The sequence below is a fragment of the Embiotoca jacksoni genome, unplaced genomic scaffold (assembly GCF_022577435.1).
Source record: "Embiotoca jacksoni isolate LCO1_2020_lvr unplaced genomic scaffold, fEmbJac1.0.p SCAF_4, whole genome shotgun sequence".
NCBI classification, from domain to species: Eukaryota; Metazoa; Chordata; class Actinopteri; family Embiotocidae; genus Embiotoca; species Embiotoca jacksoni.
The window spans coordinates 15,748,852-15,768,598 of record NW_027185392.1 but is presented as its reverse complement, the minus strand read 5'-3'; the positions used below and the strand labels follow the sequence as shown (position 1 = coordinate 15,768,598).

General features: G+C 39.4%; 2 protein-coding genes across 2 annotated transcripts; both read left to right on the top strand.

Moving 5' to 3' along the window:
- Window positions 1–272: 272 nt before the first annotated feature.
- Window positions 273–11,920, top strand: frg1 (FSHD region gene 1). Its single transcript, XM_069167930.1, has 9 exons — window positions 273–394; window positions 1,612–1,679; window positions 2,368–2,490; window positions 5,888–5,945; window positions 6,273–6,387; window positions 7,845–7,949; window positions 8,169–8,260; window positions 10,901–11,011; window positions 11,770–11,920. The coding sequence occupies exons 1-9, from the start codon at window positions 336–338 to the stop codon at window positions 11,804–11,806; spliced, it is 768 nt and encodes a 255-aa protein (XP_069024031.1). The 5' UTR covers window positions 273–335; the 3' UTR covers window positions 11,807–11,920.
- A 1,366-nt stretch (window positions 11,921–13,286) lies between these two features.
- Window positions 13,287–19,122, top strand: asah1b (N-acylsphingosine amidohydrolase (acid ceramidase) 1b). The gene is made up of 14 exons (XM_069167776.1): window positions 13,287–13,406; window positions 13,556–13,602; window positions 15,060–15,150; window positions 15,250–15,336; window positions 15,427–15,505; window positions 15,621–15,695; window positions 15,786–15,831; window positions 15,916–16,060; window positions 16,202–16,256; window positions 16,332–16,413; window positions 17,641–17,772; window positions 18,133–18,256; window positions 18,422–18,478; window positions 18,573–19,122. Exons 1-14 carry the CDS (start codon window positions 13,338–13,340, stop codon window positions 18,660–18,662), a joined length of 1,179 nt encoding a protein of 392 aa, XP_069023877.1. The 5' UTR covers window positions 13,287–13,337; the 3' UTR covers window positions 18,663–19,122.
- The last annotated feature ends 625 nt before the right edge of the window (window positions 19,123–19,747 follow it).

Sequence of the window (19,747 nt, the reverse complement as noted above, 5' to 3'; positions counted from 1 at the left end):
AGATTTATACCAACACCTCTATCATAGTGCATTTTCTTCACATAGGCTTCTGTTATTTCAGACAACACTGTAGCTGAAAGGATCACATTACAGTAGGAGCGGTTCTATTTGTAGGTCACTTTGTACAATAAAGTGTAAGAAGATATTCAAGTGTTTTGGAACACTTTCCTCAAAGTAGGTTAGTAGGTAGTTGGACGTAACCTGATTATTTTAACGTGACCGTGTGTTGGACGAGTTTCGGTCAGGCTTTGAATGTACCTCCGCCGCTTCCGTACTGAATCGGAAACAGCACTCTTGTTTACTAGTCGTGCTAACCGCTAGCGTTAGGTGACGAAATGGCCGAATATTCACACGTAAAATCAACCAAACTGGTTTTGAAAGGTCTAAACAAAGGGTAAGCTTCTTTTTTTAAAAAAAAAATATATCCTCCTTAGTATCATCAATTCAAGTCAGCTGCACTCTTATTCCCGACGAACTATTTGGGTTTCTCGAGCTTCAGCTAAAATGCTCGGCCAGGCTGAATGACACGGACAACACACGCAACAACGTTGCTTTCCTCCTCTGCGCGGCTCCTTTGATCCGGTTTGACTTCTGTCAAGCAAATTCTCCGCAGAGTAAAAGAGGGAAACCTTTGGCGCAATTTAAAACAAAAAAAAAAACAAAAAACGAGTCGGCTTGCTTGAGGCTCGCTCACGTGACGGCACTTTTATCTAACCGTGTCTACGCGTTGCCTCAGGACCGACATCAACATTGAATAAATTAACGCTGAACCATTTCACCGTGTCTAGAGGTGAATATAAATATAACGACTGCAAACTACTTTTACTAAAGCGTCAAAAAATAATACGAGTAGCGTTGTTCCAGACGTTTTTGGTGAGTCGGAAGAACAAATACAAACGTGTTCATTAAGTTACATGAAGGTCCCGACAGGTCACGTCGCCACAGCATCTGGTCGGCGTTTTTAAATCAGAGATCATGTAATATATTGTTTATTGGACATGATGAAGCTGTAGAAACATTTGTTCAGTTTGTATATGTGACTACACACAAAAAGTCAAAGAAACCTGAGAGATAACTACCGAGAAAACACAAGCTGCCCTGTCTAGAAAGTACAGTACACGCCACTAACTTCATTAAAAGAACAATGCATCCACTGTGTTGACTCTTACATGAACATGTGAATTCAAACAGGATTTATTTTCATATTATAAAGTTATGAACCACTTGCAACGAAATATCAAAACTTTGGTTTGCTGCTGCTGTTTCGCAGCGTTTCTTATTTACATTTGATTGTTTGCAAGAGATTATAAGAATTTAATTTAATACATCTTTCACTTTGTTTGCAATTTGTTTTGGATTTAGGTGAAAGTGCAGAAGCTCACATCTTAGAACGTTCCTTTAAATTGAATACTAAATGATAACTCTGATTTATTGTTAAGAGACTTGTAGTTGCATTTCAATAAAATGTATTTACCTTTCTAGAAATTAACTCGCCAACTTTCAGAGTCTAAATCTATATGTTTGCAAAGTCTACCTGTGTAATTAAATGTTTTGTCACCTAATTACATATGAAAACATTTCTGAGCATTTATTTTATTTTTCTTCCAACAGGAAGAAGAAGAAGCACAAAGATAGGAAGCGAAAAGCTGCAGACGAGGAGGAAAAACCTGATATAATTGGTATGTGTTTCAGAAGTGACCACAGGCAGCCATTTAAAGACATTTTATATTTGAGATATACTGTAATCTGTCCACTCACCATCCAGTATTATTTTATTATGTAAACAGCTGACATGATTTCAGTGAGACAAGTACACCAAATATCTTCCACTTCTTTTAGAAATCTCTCAAATGAACGGGAAGTCTTTTAAGAACTTTTTTTTGTTTTGAATATTAAGAGGAAAATGTTAGAGAGGTTTAATAATTCTGTAATCGTGGCATGTAAACACCAACCAATATTTCATTTTTTAACGACCACAAAATCTACATATATATATATAGCTATATTTACAATTGAGTGAACTTAGATTGAGAAACATCTCAGCATTTCACATTTCTAAACTGGTAATGTTTTAAGTCATACGTGTTGTTTTTTGTACAAACATTACTGATGCAAAAACCCTGGTACAACCTCACTAAGCTTCAAGCCCCTGGTAAAAGAAATGTTATATGTCTGCCAATGCTGAATACTGTAATTCTACTTCGATAAAAATGTGATTTCAGCAACCAATTTTTGTCCTTAAAGCACATGATTTCTATCTGCAGTTTACTCTGAGTAGATGTTGTGCTCTGACACGACTCTAGCTACCATCTGCACAGTAGTGGGCTGTATTATTTCCCCTCTGACAGGGGTCTTTCTGCTCACTAGGTGGTTGGTGGACTGTCAGTGGCTTTGGGGAAATTACAGGAACGGTTGCCATAGAGATGCAGAACAACTCTTACATCCATGCTCTGGATACTGGACTCTTTACAGTTGGTGCACCACACAAAGGTAAGTCGAGAGACTGGAGTTACTTAAAAATTTGACTCCGCTATTTTAGAGGTTCAGCTCTTACATGCGGGTCATTGTTTTTTCTCAGTACAGTATACATTTTAATGTGGGTGTGTGTCGAACCCTGTACTCTATCATTGTATTCCATACATACAGGAGAATCAGATTTTCACACTGAAATCTGTTTTTGAGCTGTATGCAATAACACTTATTATAAGATATTCTCTTTTTGATGGTGCAGTTTGTTAGTTGGCATCATGTGCTACTTCTGACTGCTGATGCCCACAATTTGTACAGTTTCATTTTTCACAATTAATATTTTATGATATACATATATATATATATATATATATATATATACAAATATTTTGTTTTATACTCTAATGTGTATTTTTAAGCAAATAATTGCCAGAGACTCATTAAGGGCAATTAAAGGCTAGCTTCTGTAGTGTTTCATGGTAATTTAAGGTCACAAATAACAAATAATCCTCTGAACCCAGGAAGAGTTATTTTACATCATTGTTCAGATGATCATATGGTGATGTAAATGATTTCAAACATATTCTAGTTTGAAAGCTAGCATTTTTGTGGGTTTTAGTTTTACATTATTTAAATAGTGCTGCAATCATTTGTAAATTCATAATCAGCCAATTAAAAGAACATTTACTGTCACCTGTGTTTGTATGATATTTCATAAACAAAAGTTTTAATTGGGAAACCATAAAATAATTGACAGAAAAATATAGAGGTGCAGTCCTTGTTTGAAGTCTGTCTAAAAATAATGCACAATATTTGAGAACATTTAGATTATTTTATATGTGACTTTGTGTAAAATACTATGTATTATATAAGAATGCTGATTTCAGCCATTTGACCATTTCCAGAGAAGTAAGAACTGTGTGTGTAGTACAAAAGAAAGAAGAGGGACTTTACCTGGAAGAAATTGCAGTGCAATGAGCTCTTCTACCTTTTAGTTTGTCTGCACTTCAAATGAAGATGAAAAGTCTACACCTGCTCACTTACCCACAGTCGTACAAAAAGAACTTAAAACTTAATTTTGGGGTTGCGTTTACTGTATGCTTCAGGCACTGTGAGGATGAAGAAGGGGGCTGCCTTCTGTCCACAAAGCAGTAAGCATTTAAGCATTAAACCCACACAGCAGACTGAAAAGGCTGAGCAGGGGTTGAGTTGAGGAGAAGGACAGAGCAAGGTCTGAGTTTTTTTTTTACTAGTTTCTGCCTTCAGGCACTTCTGAGGGAAAAACAGTCTGCCCGGGGGATACACCACCAACAATTAATTCAGCTCCCTTTTCAGTGAGAATGGCTGGGAGATTGAAACATCCCAATTCCCTGAGTAGGTCCTCATCCTCTGCCTGCACATAAGCCCATTTCTAAGAGATGAAAGAAGACATGAGCTAGCAGTAGAAAAAGGGAGATTAGAGATTTCCCTCTCTTTACTGGATTTCCTGCACAGCAGCCACTGAGGAGGATATAGCCTTTCAGAAAGCTGCAAAAAATGTTCACATTCACCTGCAGGTCAAAGGAAATATGCTCAGCCAACTCAGAAGGTCAAAGTCTGACATATTCCAAAGATAGTCCGTTTTTAGAAATAGCAGCCTACGTGCCTTCTGCTTTATTAACGCTGTCCTGGTTAGTATCTCAGACTCTGCTCCACCTTGATTGGATGTCTGTGGGACACACTACACATTTCTCAAAGCTTTAATTTATTGTAAAGGTCACAAAGTGGCCCAATCACAAGCCGCAGTTTTATGGAATCACAGGAGATCTCAGTGTAAAATAAAACATTTAAATGCAACAAAGCAGTTCCTTCCATGTGTTCTCATAAATGTCTCATGCTGGTGAACTGGACCCAGATCAGCACCACACCAGAGGGTCTGCATTATTAATTACAAGACTGCATAAGTAAAACATGAAGCAGGTTTTAAGGATATACTGCGTCTGAAGAAATTACACACATTTTAAGAGACGCGCATAATTGTTTCAAAGTAAATAATTAAGTACAAAATTTAGTTTTTTGCGTTACAAAAGCTTTTTCTGTCAAAATGAGAAGATCAGAGTCCAGAGTATGATTGCCGGTCAAAGGCGTGCACCCAGATATATTTTAACTTAGTTGTTAGCTCACTGCAATGTTTTTCTTACTTTTAACAAGTGAACAGGAGACTAATAATTAATTCATTTAACATTTAGACCTAATTATACCGGAGGTGTGACCAGTCCACTCTCTTATGTATTTGTGACCTGTGTACACAAGACAATAGAAGCATAAAAAGTCCAACATTTAAAAAAACATTAAACTTACAAACTGCAAATAAAGGATAACGACTGAACTCAGATTGGGTAAAGAAGGAAAAAACTACGGGTGGCACCGAACAAATTGCATCAGTATCAAAAGCCCAAAAAAACGCATCATTTGTTACCAAATTCGGCAACATTCATTTTTTGTGTTTTAAAACAGATTTAAAACACATGACTTGCTTTGCTTAGACAAAAATAAATCTCACGAGCATCAGTGAGTCACTGCATTTACAGTACGTACTGTCGGCTGTATTTGAGCGATCTGCTCACAGGAGATACACTCAGGCAGTTTCAAATGATCCAAATCTTACTTTAAAACACTTTATTTTCAAACTAATCTTTGGCCACATACCTTTCTGAGTCGCATGTGCGTCAGTAACTGGCAGCGTCTCTGTGTGCAGCCATGTAGCTCGTATCTACTAATAGCGTGTGAAGCATTTAGGGTACGTCAGTAATTTGTATTATCTAGCGACAGCTCTCGTGAGGCATTTGGGGAACATCTGTGAATTGTAGCTACAGAAATGAACCTGGGTTACACTCTCCCCCTCTCAACTGCACGAAAACAAAAGATTTGAACTGAAATGTCTGATGTAATTTTCTTGTTTATTAAGCGAATTTTATAAACTTGTTTTCAAGAAAAGTATTAAGTCAAGGTATCGGTACCGGTTTCAAAAACTTTTGAACGATACCGAGCCTATATGAAACTAGATATGGTCTCATATTAGTGTTGTCTTTTCCTGGTTGTAAAGGCTGCATTTCTGTAAAATGATGTAATTTCCAGAATTTACCAAACTATTTTAGCTGTTCTATTATTTGTATTACCCATTTAGTAAGGATATTCACATTACTGATGATTATTTATTCATAATGTTGTTGTGTAAATATTTTATGTGAGTACAGATGGTTATCCCCACAATACTTTCGCAATATTGGTATCGAAGTATTAGGTCAAACGTATCCTGATATTTGAGTTTGTCCATATCGCCGAGCCCTAATTAAAAGGAAAAAAAACTAAGTAACACTTAAACAAGCTGAACTGCAGTACCAGCAAGTAAAGGTAAACTTTGTTTTCTATTTTTCAGATGATGAAGGACCAGACCCTCCAGAACAGTTCACTGCCATCAAGGTCTCAGACACACGGTGAGCATGCAAAGACAAACTGCACTTTGTTTTTACATCCATCACCAGTAGATTTATTACCTCATTTCTGTGTTTTATATTAAGGAGCTGCCTCTATTGTCTAGATGGTACACAAGTAATTTACCAAGCCCTGGACAATCAATCCTTGAAGATATGCTGCCTGTTACAGAGCTTTTCTTTTGCATTAGTTTCAGAGATGGATCTCAGATTCACACTCTAATGTTATTGAACATTTGTTGCCACTAAGAAAAACATTCTGTGGGAAAAGCCAACATGTTTTGAATATTCGAGTAGAATAAATTCACTTGGTATTTCTTGCTGTTGCAGGGTAGCCTTGAAGTCTGGTTACGGAAAGTACCTGGGCATCAACTCTGAGGGTTTGGTGGTGGGGCGCTCTGATGCCATCGGCTCCAGGGAACAATGGGAACCAGTCTTCCAGGGTGTGAGTACATCTTCTCCTTAATCTATGTAAGCCACTAGTCCAGTAATAACATGCATTCTGTCCCTTTTTTTTTTTTAATGTATTTACCTCCATACCAATATAAAGTTTCTACTCAGAACCGCTGTAGATCTAAACAGGACTCCCACATGTTGAAGTGATGCCGGCATCGGACCTCACTAGAGACTGGACGGGTGTGAACCACACTAACTGCTGAAGACATCTTGATTAAGATGAATTTGAATTGCTTTCATCATCACAATGCCTGCTGACAATCACTCAGGGCACTCTGCTGTTTGTTTTCTCCTTCAGTCCCATTACTGTGTGGCTTCATTGTCTGAAGGGGCGGGGGGGTGCTGTTAGATTGTGTTGATACCTTTTAAAGACAGGGACATGAACTTAATGGCACCTTTTTATTTGTTCGCTATCACCATATGCAATTGGGTTTTTTATTTATTATGTAGTATGTTTGAATGTTGTGTTACTTGTTGGCTGAGTTTGTTGACACATTTGAGGAAATAGACTAATTTGTCGGGTGATTTGTTGTTAGTAGCTCTCGGTTGCTTTATACTATACAAGATAAAAACATACACAAAGATAACAGGTCACATCAAAGTAGGAAAACAAACAATAGCTACTATATAAATGTTGTAAATGTTACTGTAAACTCTATTCACCAGGTTGTGGTTTAATTACAGCTAAAGCAAACAGCTGAATAATGAAGAAATCAATCATCACATATTTTGTGCATGATTAATAATTTTAGGCATTTTTAAAGCAAAAGCGCAGATTATCAAATGTGAATATTCCATGTTTTTGTTTGTCATTTAGATTTTTGTTTGGTTTGATAAATCAGTACATTTGAATATGTTAACTTGGGTGTAGGTAAACTGGAATGAGCATTTATCTCTTTTTTTTTTGTAGATTAAAATAGCCTGATTACTCAAGGGAACTATCAGCAGATTCATTGATTATAAATATAATCGTTACTTTCCATTGTAGGTTAAAGTGGAACTAAACTACATGAGAACTCAAAGAATGTTGAAATAAATATTGTACAGACGATTTTGTAAAAACGTAGCTTTTCTGTAACGCCCATATTACCAACAATTAGTGTTTGAATTAGAGTTCAAAGTTGCATAAAAGAGGACTAGACTAGTTTTTATTTACATCTTCCCCTTCCTCTTTACAGCACATTTCGTGGCCGATGTTTACCCCATGAGAGGACGTATTTAGATGCAGCCACCAACTCATTATGCAGAATGCATCTTCCTTATTACTACAGCACACTGCCCGCCTTGATGCTTTGTTGAAACTACAAACAACTTGCCCGGCTCAACCTTGAGACTATTTTACATCAAATATCGGGCAACCTTTCATGCCTGTCACAACAACCAATCCCACCGCAGTTCTGTCTAATCTACTGCCTCCTCCTCTGTTTGCTTTCTGCTCTGCCTCAGGGCAAAATGGCTCTCATGGCAGCAAATAGCTGCTTCATCTCCTACAGTGACAGTGGGGACATCGCGGCCACGAGCAAGACAGCGGGGGACGGCGAGATGGTGAAGGTGATGTGTAAATGGTGTTCTTCCACAAGGTTGCATGTTAATCCTTTGATTTTTAAGCATGCGGTCTCTGTGGGGATCTGACTGTTGAGATGGAGGGGGGGGGAGTTTATGACCTCACTTCAGGGGAGTTCAAGGTATTGATATGTAACATACATCGTCTCCCTCTCTCTGTTTTTTTTTTTTTTTTTTTCTTTTCCCCCCCTCCCAAATGATGAGCAGATCCGAATGAGTGCGGAACGAGAGGTCAAGCATAAGGATGACATTGCAGATGAGGACCGGGGCAACGTGAAGTCCTGCGAGATCAATTATGTGTACGTAACCTCTACTGTTTATAGCTCCAGTTCTCATTTAATACATAAGCAACCCAATCAAAAACAAATGAAGGGAACCCATGTTGGACTCTCTCTGCATATAATGTTATAATTACCTTGTCTTTTATTCACTCAGTTCAGTTTGTGCTGCATTTAATGTGCAGTTAAAAGCCAATCAGAGCATATTTCTCCCAAGTGCTTTCAAATTAGGGCACTGGGAGGAGGGGCTGTAGTTATTTACATGCATGTTAAATACATAGTGAATAAGATATAAGTTCCCTGTAATAAACAAAGAAAAAAGTGAATCTCCAACCTATTTAAATTGGTTGTCAGAAGGGAAATGGAACAATTACTTTTTCTGCAGTGCTGCACTTTACTACAATTTTAAGGTAACTACTACTTCCTAATTCAGAGGGCAATGTTGTCGTTTCTACTCTGCTGCATTAATCTGACAGCTGCAGTAACTTCGCAAGTGACGTTTTTAGTTTTAGTGTGAACTATTGTCGTAGATTAAACTACTCAACAGAACAAAAAGTGGTGAAAGGTAGCTCCACCTTCACTGCTTACTACAACATTAAACGATCTCTTTGCATATTTAATGATATTACAGTATTTATGACAAAGACATGATCTGTTGTACTTGCTTAATAAGTACTTTCACTTTTGATAGTTCAATCATATTTTCTGATACTTGTTATCCTGCATGTACTGTAAGTATGAATTCTTTGATATTGTAAAACTGCTACTTTCACTTTAGTACAGGACTTATACATATAAATGAAGGTCTGAGTTTACACTGCAAATGAAGCCTGTCACTGCCAGATAAATAAATCTCTGTGTATTTGACAGTGTGCTCTATGGGCAGATCATGAGCACCAGAGACTTCTGTTGGCCGACTCAGCTAACTTCCAGTTCAATCGTTTGGCTTTTTTTTAGACTTTTCAAATCTTATCGGACCGAATGGATCAAAATCTGAGCGTGAAACAAGTTCTATTGTGGGGGTTTGTGAAGCCGTATATTTCATTTATCCACACTTTATTTACAGTTTTACAGCTGCGATGGCGAAGGCTGCTGCAGAGCGTGTGATAGAAGCACAGTGCTGTTGTAATTATTGTCGCTGGCAGAAGGGGGCGATACAACTTCCACACTGCAGGTTTACGTAAATGATCTAAATACTTGTTCCTCCACTGCTAGTGAGAATCAACATATGTATTCAGTCAGCGAGAGGTTGTGAGTCCACACACTTGATTCATTTAACGGGACTATAAAAGGCTCAACTCAACCATATTGCCTCAAAAATGACGGAAGCGTAATCCACTCCTTAATGACACAGTTACAATTCAAATGTTTTACTACTTTGTTGTTATGTTCCAGGACGGTTGTGTTGATTTTGTTTTTCTGGCCTCTCTGTATGTGTTGTTTTCTGTTACTCACGTTCTTGTTTTCCGTCAGTAACACGGGCTGACACTATTTCCTTGTAAACATCCACACAGCGAGAGGAATTTGTCCTTTAAGCTGTTGTGAATCACGCTTCGTGCATCGCAACAGTTTGACATTTTACAGTTTAAGCAGGACACCTTGCAGCGTCCTCTAAAATTAAAGCATTTCATTCCGATAGAGGGAAAAACAAGCTGTGATGTCTATTGTTCTCAGTTTGTCAGTCTGCACTGACAACACTGACAACAAAATAACACGCCTGGATATGAGATCACGCCTTTAAGCTTCCGCCTCATCAATCCCATGCCTTAAAGGCGCAAAGTGATGGTCTGCTGTTAGAAGAGACAGCAGGCGACACCATGTTTTGGCTTCCGTTGCTTTAAGTGTTTTCTATACGCCGCCTGTCGGTGCTCTATTAAGTTCCAGGTGAGATGTCTGAGGCTGCTGTTAGCTTGGCACGCTTTGGCTTGTTTTCCTGCTCTATTATTTGTTTTTAGATGAATGCTGGGGAAATGGAGTCATCATGCTGACATGTTGATAATGTCTGCCCTTGAGCCTGGGTGTTGATGTAGTGTTTAGTATCTGAAATGCCTCTCAGGATGGAGTGCAACTCGGGAATCATAAAATACAGGCAGAGCGGAGGGAAACTCGATATCAGAGAAATTTGTGACAAGATGCTTCTGCTCTTTAAAGCACTATTGTCCAAGATATTTCAATATTTTGTGAAGATAGCTTCCGTTTGAATAATTGTTCGTCATATTTATATGTTGTTATGTCACAGAGTGCAGTGGTACCTGCTGAAGCTGTAGTGTATTTAGATACACGTATAAATTCAGGCTGACATCCCTATTAATAAAAAGGAAACTTCTCCATCCCCAGTAAAACCTCCTCACTTTGCTGAATGTACATGTCGCTTTGTGGCAGCTGCTCAGCTTAGCCACTTTTGCTGTTTAGCTGCCACTGTCAACATTTAAATAGTCTGCTTTAGTTAATACTTGGGTGTATTATCTGGATTTTATTTTTATTTTTCTTAAGATTGAGCTGCTTAGAGCTTCAGTGTCAGTTCTCAAACAGGATAAGTGTGTGAACATTTCTGTAATTTTGAGTCTATGTTTGAGTGTGTTTTGATTTCGATAAGGAGTTATTTACCTTTGCATATCCTTTTTTGTAATAGTCTGATTAATGTTGCTGCTTGAATTACAGGAAGAAGTTTCAGAGTTTTCAAGACCGGCGACTCAGGGTTAATGAGGGCGACAGCTTCACACTAAAGAAAGCCCGAACGGATGGAAAGTTTCACGAAACGTTGCTTGACAGGTGAGATAATAAGCTCATTATTGTCAACACTAGTAGTTTTTCTTTTTAAATAAGCACTCTCCAGTAAATGTCTTTTCTTTTAAAAGAACGTTTACGCAAGAAGTTATTAGAGTCAAACTGTCAGCGGAGGGTTTTCACTTCAGAGGATGCACTCAGATTTGTGTTGAATTTAAATGGCATTAAAGACGATCTTGTATATTCACACACCGTATAATAAAAAGACAGTAAGGGGGTGGCAGTCAAGATCAGTTCCTGTATATTCAAAGTCCAATTTGCACCTGCTCAATATTGCTGTTCAAAGTGTGCTCAGAAAAAAAGAAGTACAGAGAAGACAGTTCAGTCAATTTGATTAGAAAGGTTAGATAATATAAAATAGTAAATGATATGTTTCTGTTAGTGTCCTTTTTAAACTTCAGATAAATCTTCTGAATTTCCTTCCTGCTGTGATATATTGGATTGATTTGTTTGGATTTCAAACACAAATGACAAAGGCAGAGCACTCACGTCATCCTCCGTGCAGAAGCAGGATAAGGTGACAGTTTATGCGTTCTATCATCTGTCACTCCTGGAAATGAAAATGCAACAAAAACACCAAACAAAGCTGCACTTTCCGAGTTATTGAAAACACAATTCCCTGTTATTTACACAAACACAGTTAAGTATGTTTATGAAAACAAGAAATGTGTCACGGTTTGTTTATGGTTGGTTTTAAATTCAAAATGTAACATTAAATATAAATGTGATTTTTGTCATTACAGGAGGAGCAAAATGAAAGCAGACAGGTACTGCAAATGAAGACTTCGTGGATGACTGCCATGTCTTTGTAAATGTCTTGATTTTACAGTTTTGGTTACTTGACATGGATTTTACTTTTTTTTTTTTTTTTTTAATAAACATGCAATGGTCAAATCTGTTTCACTGTGTTTTTTGTTGTTGTTGTTGTTTTTGAAGCTAGTTCACATCCGTGGTGACTTTTATTAGTTTCAGATGACCCAGTGGCTGATTCTGTGTAAATAATTAACCATGATTTGACTCTGCTGTTTTTTGGGGTCATAGAAGTTCTGTGTTCTTAGAATGCTTCTGCTGCATTTTCTACTTGTGTGTGTTGATTAAATATTCAGTCAAATGATAATATATACTACAAGTGAGTGTTTGGTATTCACAGGGCAATCAATTACAAAAACTGACCTTTAACTAACCTTTGAGGAGAGCTCAGAATGTATAATGTATTTACACTGCGACTCAGTTCGACAGGACACTATATAATGTTTACACCGACTTCATTTAATCAAGATAAATGTCACTCAAAAGAGGTGGTGAATTCACTTAAATCAAAATGTGGGAAGACAAAATCGAGCAAGTTTGTCCCTTTGGCCCCTGGATGGATTACTGAACGGCTCCACGTATGTCCACACATGTAAGGACCCCATGAACCCTGGGCCTGTAGGGACATGGGGTCCTTACATGCCAAAAAGAGAGAATAAACAACCACATGAGACATAAAATGACCACAAATAGACTAAAAAATAATAGAAAGAGATACGAAATGACTCTGAAACAACTGCAAAGAGACGACGTAGAATACAAGAAGATGCAAAACTGTTAGAAAGAGCTCCAAATGACCAGGACGAGTTAAGAGACAACTATAAAGAGACATCTTCAAGATAACACAGGTGGGGACACAAAATTACTACAAACGACACAGCTGCATGGTGTGTGTGGTTGTTCTTTTGTTTCATTTTGATCTCCTTCAGTCTACAGGGTCTTGTTCCTCTTTATGAGATGAGGGGTGGAGGGGCCGTTTTACATGTCTGTGCCCAGGTCCCACTTTGTTTGATAATCCGTCCATGCTGTGGTCACAAAGTGTCATTTAGCTGATACCAAACCAAATGTAAAGTTACTTAGTGAAGCAAAACGGTGGTTAGCAAATACATATGGTCACTATTTAAACAGAGGGAGCAGGTGTCACATGAGGAAGTAAATGCAATCGACCACGAGTTTGTTTTCGATTCCGTATGGAAACAACCACTGGCCCACCAACGAGGGGTGTTGTGAGATACTTTCATTATTCTATCCGAGGCTCTTGCTTTTTATCACGAACACGAGAAACAGTATTGTTCCTTTTTATTTTTAGTTTAAGACGCATACGATGGATTCCCTTTGTCTTTGTGCAGAAAACGTCCAGTATCTTTTCGACAACTTCCGGTTTCCCCTGTCTTGCGTAAAAGTCGGCTCACCGGCACGAGGTAAACAGCAGCAACTTCCGCAGTAAACTTCATGTCATAACAAACCGACGCTGGACGGGTTCGGGTGAAGTCGTGCAGAAATGGGTCCCCGTGTTTGTCTCCTTTTAGCTGCTCTGTTCTCTGTCACGTTGACACAGTTTCTACCGCCGGTAAGCGAACATCTCTGCTTGGTGCGGGTTTAACACACATTGTTAAAAAGCTGCAGAGTCGTCTGGGTGTTGTTGTTGTTGTTGTTGTTGTTGTGTTTTTTTGACTCCTTCAGCCCGGTTACTTACTGCTTTAACTCCTTTATTTACAGTATACGGAAGACTGCCGGACGGCGATGTATCCACCAAATGGTCCCACGTAAGTAGCTGTTAGTCTGCAGAAGAGAAAGTCTTTTGTTTAATTGATGTGTTTTGTAACACAACAGCTGCCTTCAAGTGCTCCTCGTAAATGATCGTATCCAAGTTTCTCGAGGGGGGAAATCAGATACATACGTACACATAGACATTGTAGTTGTGTTCTTTTGGTTGCTGTTTACACTTGGACAATTGCTACCGTAGGTACACAAACACAATTTGTTGTACTTGCGCCGCACAACAAGTCGTCTCGTGTCTTTTGACAAAGGATGATGTCATCAGGGTTATTTATCTCCGCTCTGCCCTCAAAACAGCCGAAACTAAATTTAAGGAGATAACGATGAGTTAAATACTTAAAGCCATGTATCAATCAATGTGTGAAGAAATGCTGCTTTGTTCTGCTTTTAGATCAGTGCAATTTGAAAATATACACCTGCCTGTTTATTGGACTACAAACGTTTTTTTTTACTTTTCTTTTTAAAAGAAAAGTAGTAACTATTAATTTGAACAAAAAGACAGATTTATAGTAATGATGGTAGTTGTAGTCCTACTGGGCTTCGAGCCGGTATCTTGCATTTCCAAAAGTTGCGGGTGTTTTAGCGAGCAGTGTCAGTCAGTGTCAATGACATGCAGCTGTTATTGGTGAAATGATTATTTTATTGGTTTTGAAATTTGACCAGTATTTCATATATTTACCACATATGCCAATATTTATGTCTCTGCTACCATTCTTCATAAACCTGTATATGTTGCAAGTCAACCAAATTTGGAAGAGCACCCCTTAAATCAGACGAGATTGGTGCATTTCCTTTTAGGATGAAGTGTTTCCGTTTTATTTTCTCCTGAAATTTTTAAAGAATTAAATGAAAAACCACAACAGAAGTACGCTGTGTATGTTGCACATCCCCGAAGGTCTAATGAGAGTTGCATATTTTGATAATTTGATTTCAAATAAAATATATATTCAATGAGCTTTTCTCTTCTCCATTCCATAAACTAATATTTAGATTTCTAACATTTACATTTCTGAAGCAGGATGGTCTAATGATGTCCCGGCCCGGTTTAAGAGATCAAACCAGGGCTGCAAAAGATGACTATTTTCATTGCGGCGTAATCTCAACTCTTTAATTTTGTTGTTGTTTCTTTGATCCAGCAATCAATCTTTTCCTTTAAAAAATGTATTAAAGTCACCGGCTGAAAACGGAGACAAGTAACGGAATTTTCAGCATTTTGATAACGAATCATTTTTTTTTTTAGTCAAATGACGTATTTTTTTTTCTAAATTTGAAAGTAGAAGGATTTTACTGGACCGGTTTAATGAGCCTGCACGGCCTCGCGTTGTGCTTTTGAACTCCAAATTCAGCGCATTCAAATGAACACAAATGCAGCAAATGGAATATTTCATGTACAGCAGCACACATCAGGTTGTTGTGTTTTTTTACAGCTTCTCTTTCCGATCAGGTTCGGCGGAGCTGTCGGTTGGTACACGGTGGACCTCGACTCGCCGCCCGGGAAGAGGTGGGCGGCTCTGATCGGCGACAAAAAAAACGAGGTGAGCGCGTTGCGACGTGCTTCGTAAGGACACGTTTCCAATCCGGGAAACCTTTTTTTCATTTTTTTTATTTTGAACTCGTGATTGTCTCCGTTTCAGCTGGTCAACATGATTGAAGCCATCAAAGACCTGGCGGATGCGTTTGTGCCCAGTGGGAGGCTGATAGAGCTGGTTGACATCACACTGGTGAGTGTTATTCTCTCTTACGAATCCCTGATGGGTTTCTGTTGTCGCGGAAGGTTTTCTGATTGCGCCGTTTCCTGTAATGTTCTGCAGCCTTTAATGGCGGACACGCTCCCGAACCCGTTTAGTGATGAAATCAAAGGGATTGCAGATGTTTCAGGGATTCCTCTTGGTAATTAAAAAACACACACGCACATATATACATATCTGTGCACACAACTTTCCTGTTGCCAGGATAAAAGCTTCCCTGACCTCTGCCCATTGTTTTCCTCATTTGTATAATTCAGGTGAAGTTGTCTTGTTCAACATCTTCTACGAGGTGTTCACCGTGTGCACTTCTATCGTTGCAGAAGACAGCAAAGGTGAGTCGACAGGCTGTGCGTTCGTTTAGAACCGGTGTAGCAATACAACATAAAATACGGGCCCTGAAATGCCGTTTGCAACTCCCCCAGGCAACCTCCTTCACGGCAGGAATCTAGATTTCGGCTTGTTCATGGGGTAAGAGCGTCACCGTTTCCCAACTTTAAACGTAGAAGCTCGGTCGCGACTCGGACCGGTAAAAGACTGTGTGCCTCCTCACAGCTGGGACGTGAAGAACAAGTCGTGGATCATCAGTGACAAGCTGAAGCCTCTCGTGGTCAACCTGGATTTTAAGAGAAACAACCGGACGGTTTTCAAGTCGACAAACTTTGCCGGATACGTCGGCATGCTGACTGGCATCAAGCCCGTGAGTCATTTTGGTACCGTGACTGAAGACTCTTGTCGGCGTTAAACGTGGTTTAAGGAGAGCGACGGCTCTTAAGTGGAGTTTCCTCTTTCACGATGCAAGAGGGATTTCATATATTTTCCTGCTTTCTCTCTTTTTAAGCACATCTTCACTCTGACTATGAACGAGCGCTTCAGCCTCGATGGAGGATACATTGGTGAGTTATCGTCAGCGCTGCACGCATTTCAGACGAGGTGCGCGTTTTGTGACCACTTGTTCGCCGTGTTTGCAGGAATCCTGGAGTGGATCATGGGACAAAGAGACGGGATGTGGATGAGCTTTCTCACCCGATCAGTCCTAGAAAATGCAAACAGGTATTTAATATCTCCCTTTTAATATTTCCACCTGCGGCAGGAACCTGACTGCACCACAGGACTGTCAATCAAACAGACCCCCCCCCCCCCGCCCCTAAATATCAACTTTTTGAGGCCGAATATTAATTAATGATGTAATTATTTCCAGATGGACCACAGGAAAACTAATCTGTGGTATTGCAGTTTATACCACTTCAGCATCAGCCTCATTGTTCAGACCTGGGAACTACGTCTACTTTTATACAGTCTATGATCCGCCCCTTCTGCCAGTGAGAGTAGTTTTACAGCTGCTACCGTAAAGGATTCATTGTTTTGATCCATCCCAACCCCGGAGAAATGACTCTCTATCGGAATTTGTTAAATTCAGCCTGGTAACTTTTGAAAAGTCGAGAAGAGCCTCATGACTAAATTGGGCCAGAGCGGGAATCACCAGACGCCAGATTTAAAAACTCTGTGTTCTGTGAAATGCAGCGAGTTATCTGGTGGTAAATTATTTAAACAGCATTACGTGAACTCATGATGCTCGAATATAATTTATGTGTAAAAGCTCCGCGCTATTGGTTTGATGCCGCTCTGTGGAGTTTTGGATGAGCTGCAGCACAGCAGTGGTACGATGGATCTTTTTTTTTTTTTTTTTTTTTTATCCGTGACGCCAATAGAAATGTCTGGTGGCAGCAAATGTGCTGTGAAATGTTGCAGTGCACCAGAAAAGCTGATTTAAAGTAGAAGATTCAGATAAAGCTTTATAAAAGTTTTTTTTTTTTTTTTTTTTAAACAAAATACATTCATCATTTCATAAGGATTTAGAAACAATTTGCTGAGAAATACAACATTTGTATTACAATGAAGTCTTGACAGGGTGCTTTCAGCAACCGGAAAAGTAAACGGCTATAATTAGTTTCAAGACGAGTACCTTTCAAAAACGAGGTGATGCAGCTGCTTAGCGCAATAAATCAAAAGGTACTACGATATAAAAGAAACACAAGGCCATTTAAAAAAAAAAAAAAAAAAAATCACAATAATAGGATTTAAATAGAGTAAAATAAAATGGAATAAAACTGTTTAATCAGGGAAACCGAAAACTACGTTGAAAGACAAAATCAGATTGAATAGTTTTAAACTTTCATTCAGAGGAATGGAGAGTTGAGGAACTTGAGGTGACTGAATGTTTCAGATCAAGTGACCACATTTCCACCCAAACAATGACTCCGGTTCTGCTCCCACCAGCTATGAGGAAGCCAAAAGCCTGCTGGCTCAGACCAAGCTGCTCGCTCCAGCCTACTTCATCCTGGGAGGAAACCAGACGGGGCAGGGCTGCATCATCACCCGGTCCAGGCTGCTCAGCATCGATGTCTTGGAGTGAGTACTGCAGTGACCTTTTAGAGCATTTCATGGGAACGTCACAGGATGTTTGCGTTCTTGGATGAAGAGGTGGGGGTTTGACATTCTGTACGCTAAATCGCCATCAGAATGAGCTCGTATGAGGTAGTCGACGGCAAACTAAAAATTGGAATGTACTATAAAATACAGTTTGCCAACACACCTTGAAATGTTATAAAGTAGATTCACAGTCACTGTGACGCTGCCTTCCTTCCTCGTTTCTTGTGGAAAAACCCGAACAAACAGGAAGCGACGACGGCTTTGGTTTCAGATCACCAGATTTAACTCGTGTATCTGCACGCCACACGCTGAGGTTCTCGTTTACTTCCCGTCCCTCAGGATCGACCCGAAGCTGGGACGCTGGTACGTCCTCGAGACAAACTACGACCACTGGAAGGAGCCGTTGTTCCTGGACGACCGCAGGACTCCTGGCATGAAGTGCATGAACCAGACCACACAGACGGTGAGTACTGATGATGATGATGATGATGATGATGATAACCACTCGCACTTCCTATCCAGATGGGATACATGATCTCACCGTCATGTGATTTTGTGTCTGACCGTTGCATCCCCGTTTTATCGAAGCGTTCAGTCACCTTCTTTGATCTGTCGCTTCCTCTTTTAGAACATCTCCCTGAAGACCCTGTACGACGTGCTCTCCACCAAACCCGTGTTAAATAAGGTGAGCCTCTGCCCACCACTTTTCATTCATACATCAAAAGCTACTTGGATTCAGTCTAAATGGGAGTTTTCTGCCTCTTTTACTGTCTTTTCAGTTGACCACATACACAACACTGATGCAAGTATCTGAAGGCAAACTGGAGTCGTACATCCGGGACTGCCCGAACCCGTGCATGCCCTGGTGATCCTCCGAACCCAGATAAACCCGAGCAAACTCGAAGCTTTACATGTTCACGCAGCAACTAATCACCCGGACTGGTGTTCGTAACGGGGACGTCACTTTGACGGGACCGTTCAGAAATGCTCTTGATAATCCTACTTTTGTTGTTAATGAGGGGAAGAAAAAGTAAACCAAACCGGTAAATGGGGTTTTTTTTTCCCCAGTTATTTCACTGTAATTATATTTGTAGAATTTTTGCAGGAAGAGTCCATCAGTGAATCTCAACATGGGCGTCGGGACCCCGGAGACGTCTCGAGCGAATGCAAAAATATTCTCGTCGGTTTTCTCAAATCCAGCTCACAACTCCTCACCAAAGGTTCAGCTGCAGCTACTTTCTGTCACCACATGACGACTGACCATCTCACACACTGCTGCTGCAGATATTTGTCATTTTAACTGGTTAAATAAAAGATTTCTAAACTTGATGTTCCTCTCATGACATTTTTACTCTTGAGCTGGCTGCTTTATAAATTTAGCTTACTCCCCCCCCCCCAGTACTAATGTGATTTTAAGTCTTTTCATTGATTAATCTCAATAAAACAACTGTTTTTATAATATCATTTTGTCACAGAATTAAGTATGTCATCATAATAGAGAGATCAGAGAGCTCCTGTTGCATGCGAACAGAGTGCAGCACCGTGACGTGCACAGAGCAGGGCCAACAACAAGGAGCTTTAAGTATTCGAAATAATGTCACTTGTTCAACCTGAGTTTTTGTGACCCTTAGTTTGTGCACATTTGTGATTTCCACTGTGGATCTGCTCCGGTTTAAGTTCATGTTCATGTTCACACACCAACGGTCACAAAAAGGTGAGTAACTCGGACGCTTGATTTTTGTTTAAGCGATGAAACTTGGAACGCTTACTCGTGAAGGTTTTAGTTTTTGATTTCTCCTCCTACGTGGAAAAGAAAATAAGAAAATCCTCACATTTAGGAAGTTTGAGCTAGAGTCATATTTAATGAAAAAATAATATTGACCTTTGTTTTGTTTTTTATTTACTATGTTCTGTTAATTGATTAATTGGCTATGCATTAGTGGAAACAACAGAT

Excerpts from the sequence above, each read along its gene's own strand:
- frg1 (XM_069167930.1), top strand. The coding sequence starts at position 336 with ATGGCCGAATATTCACACGTAAAATCAACCAAACTGGTTTTGAAAGGT. Across the intron at positions 1,680-2,367 it reads GGAAAAACCTGATATAATTG|GTGGTTGGTGGACTGTCAGT; the intron begins GTATGTGTTTCA and ends TCTGCTCACTAG. Across the intron at positions 2,491-5,887 it reads AGTTGGTGCACCACACAAAG|ATGATGAAGGACCAGACCCT; the intron begins GTAAGTCGAGAG and ends TCTATTTTTCAG.
- asah1b (XM_069167776.1), top strand. The coding sequence starts at position 13,338 with ATGGGTCCCCGTGTTTGTCTCCTTTTAGCTGCTCTGTTCTCTGTCACG. Across the intron at positions 16,257-16,331 it reads CCTCGATGGAGGATACATTG|GAATCCTGGAGTGGATCATG; the intron begins GTGAGTTATCGT and ends CCGTGTTTGCAG. Across the intron at positions 18,257-18,421 it reads TGAACCAGACCACACAGACG|AACATCTCCCTGAAGACCCT; the intron begins GTGAGTACTGAT and ends TTCCTCTTTTAG.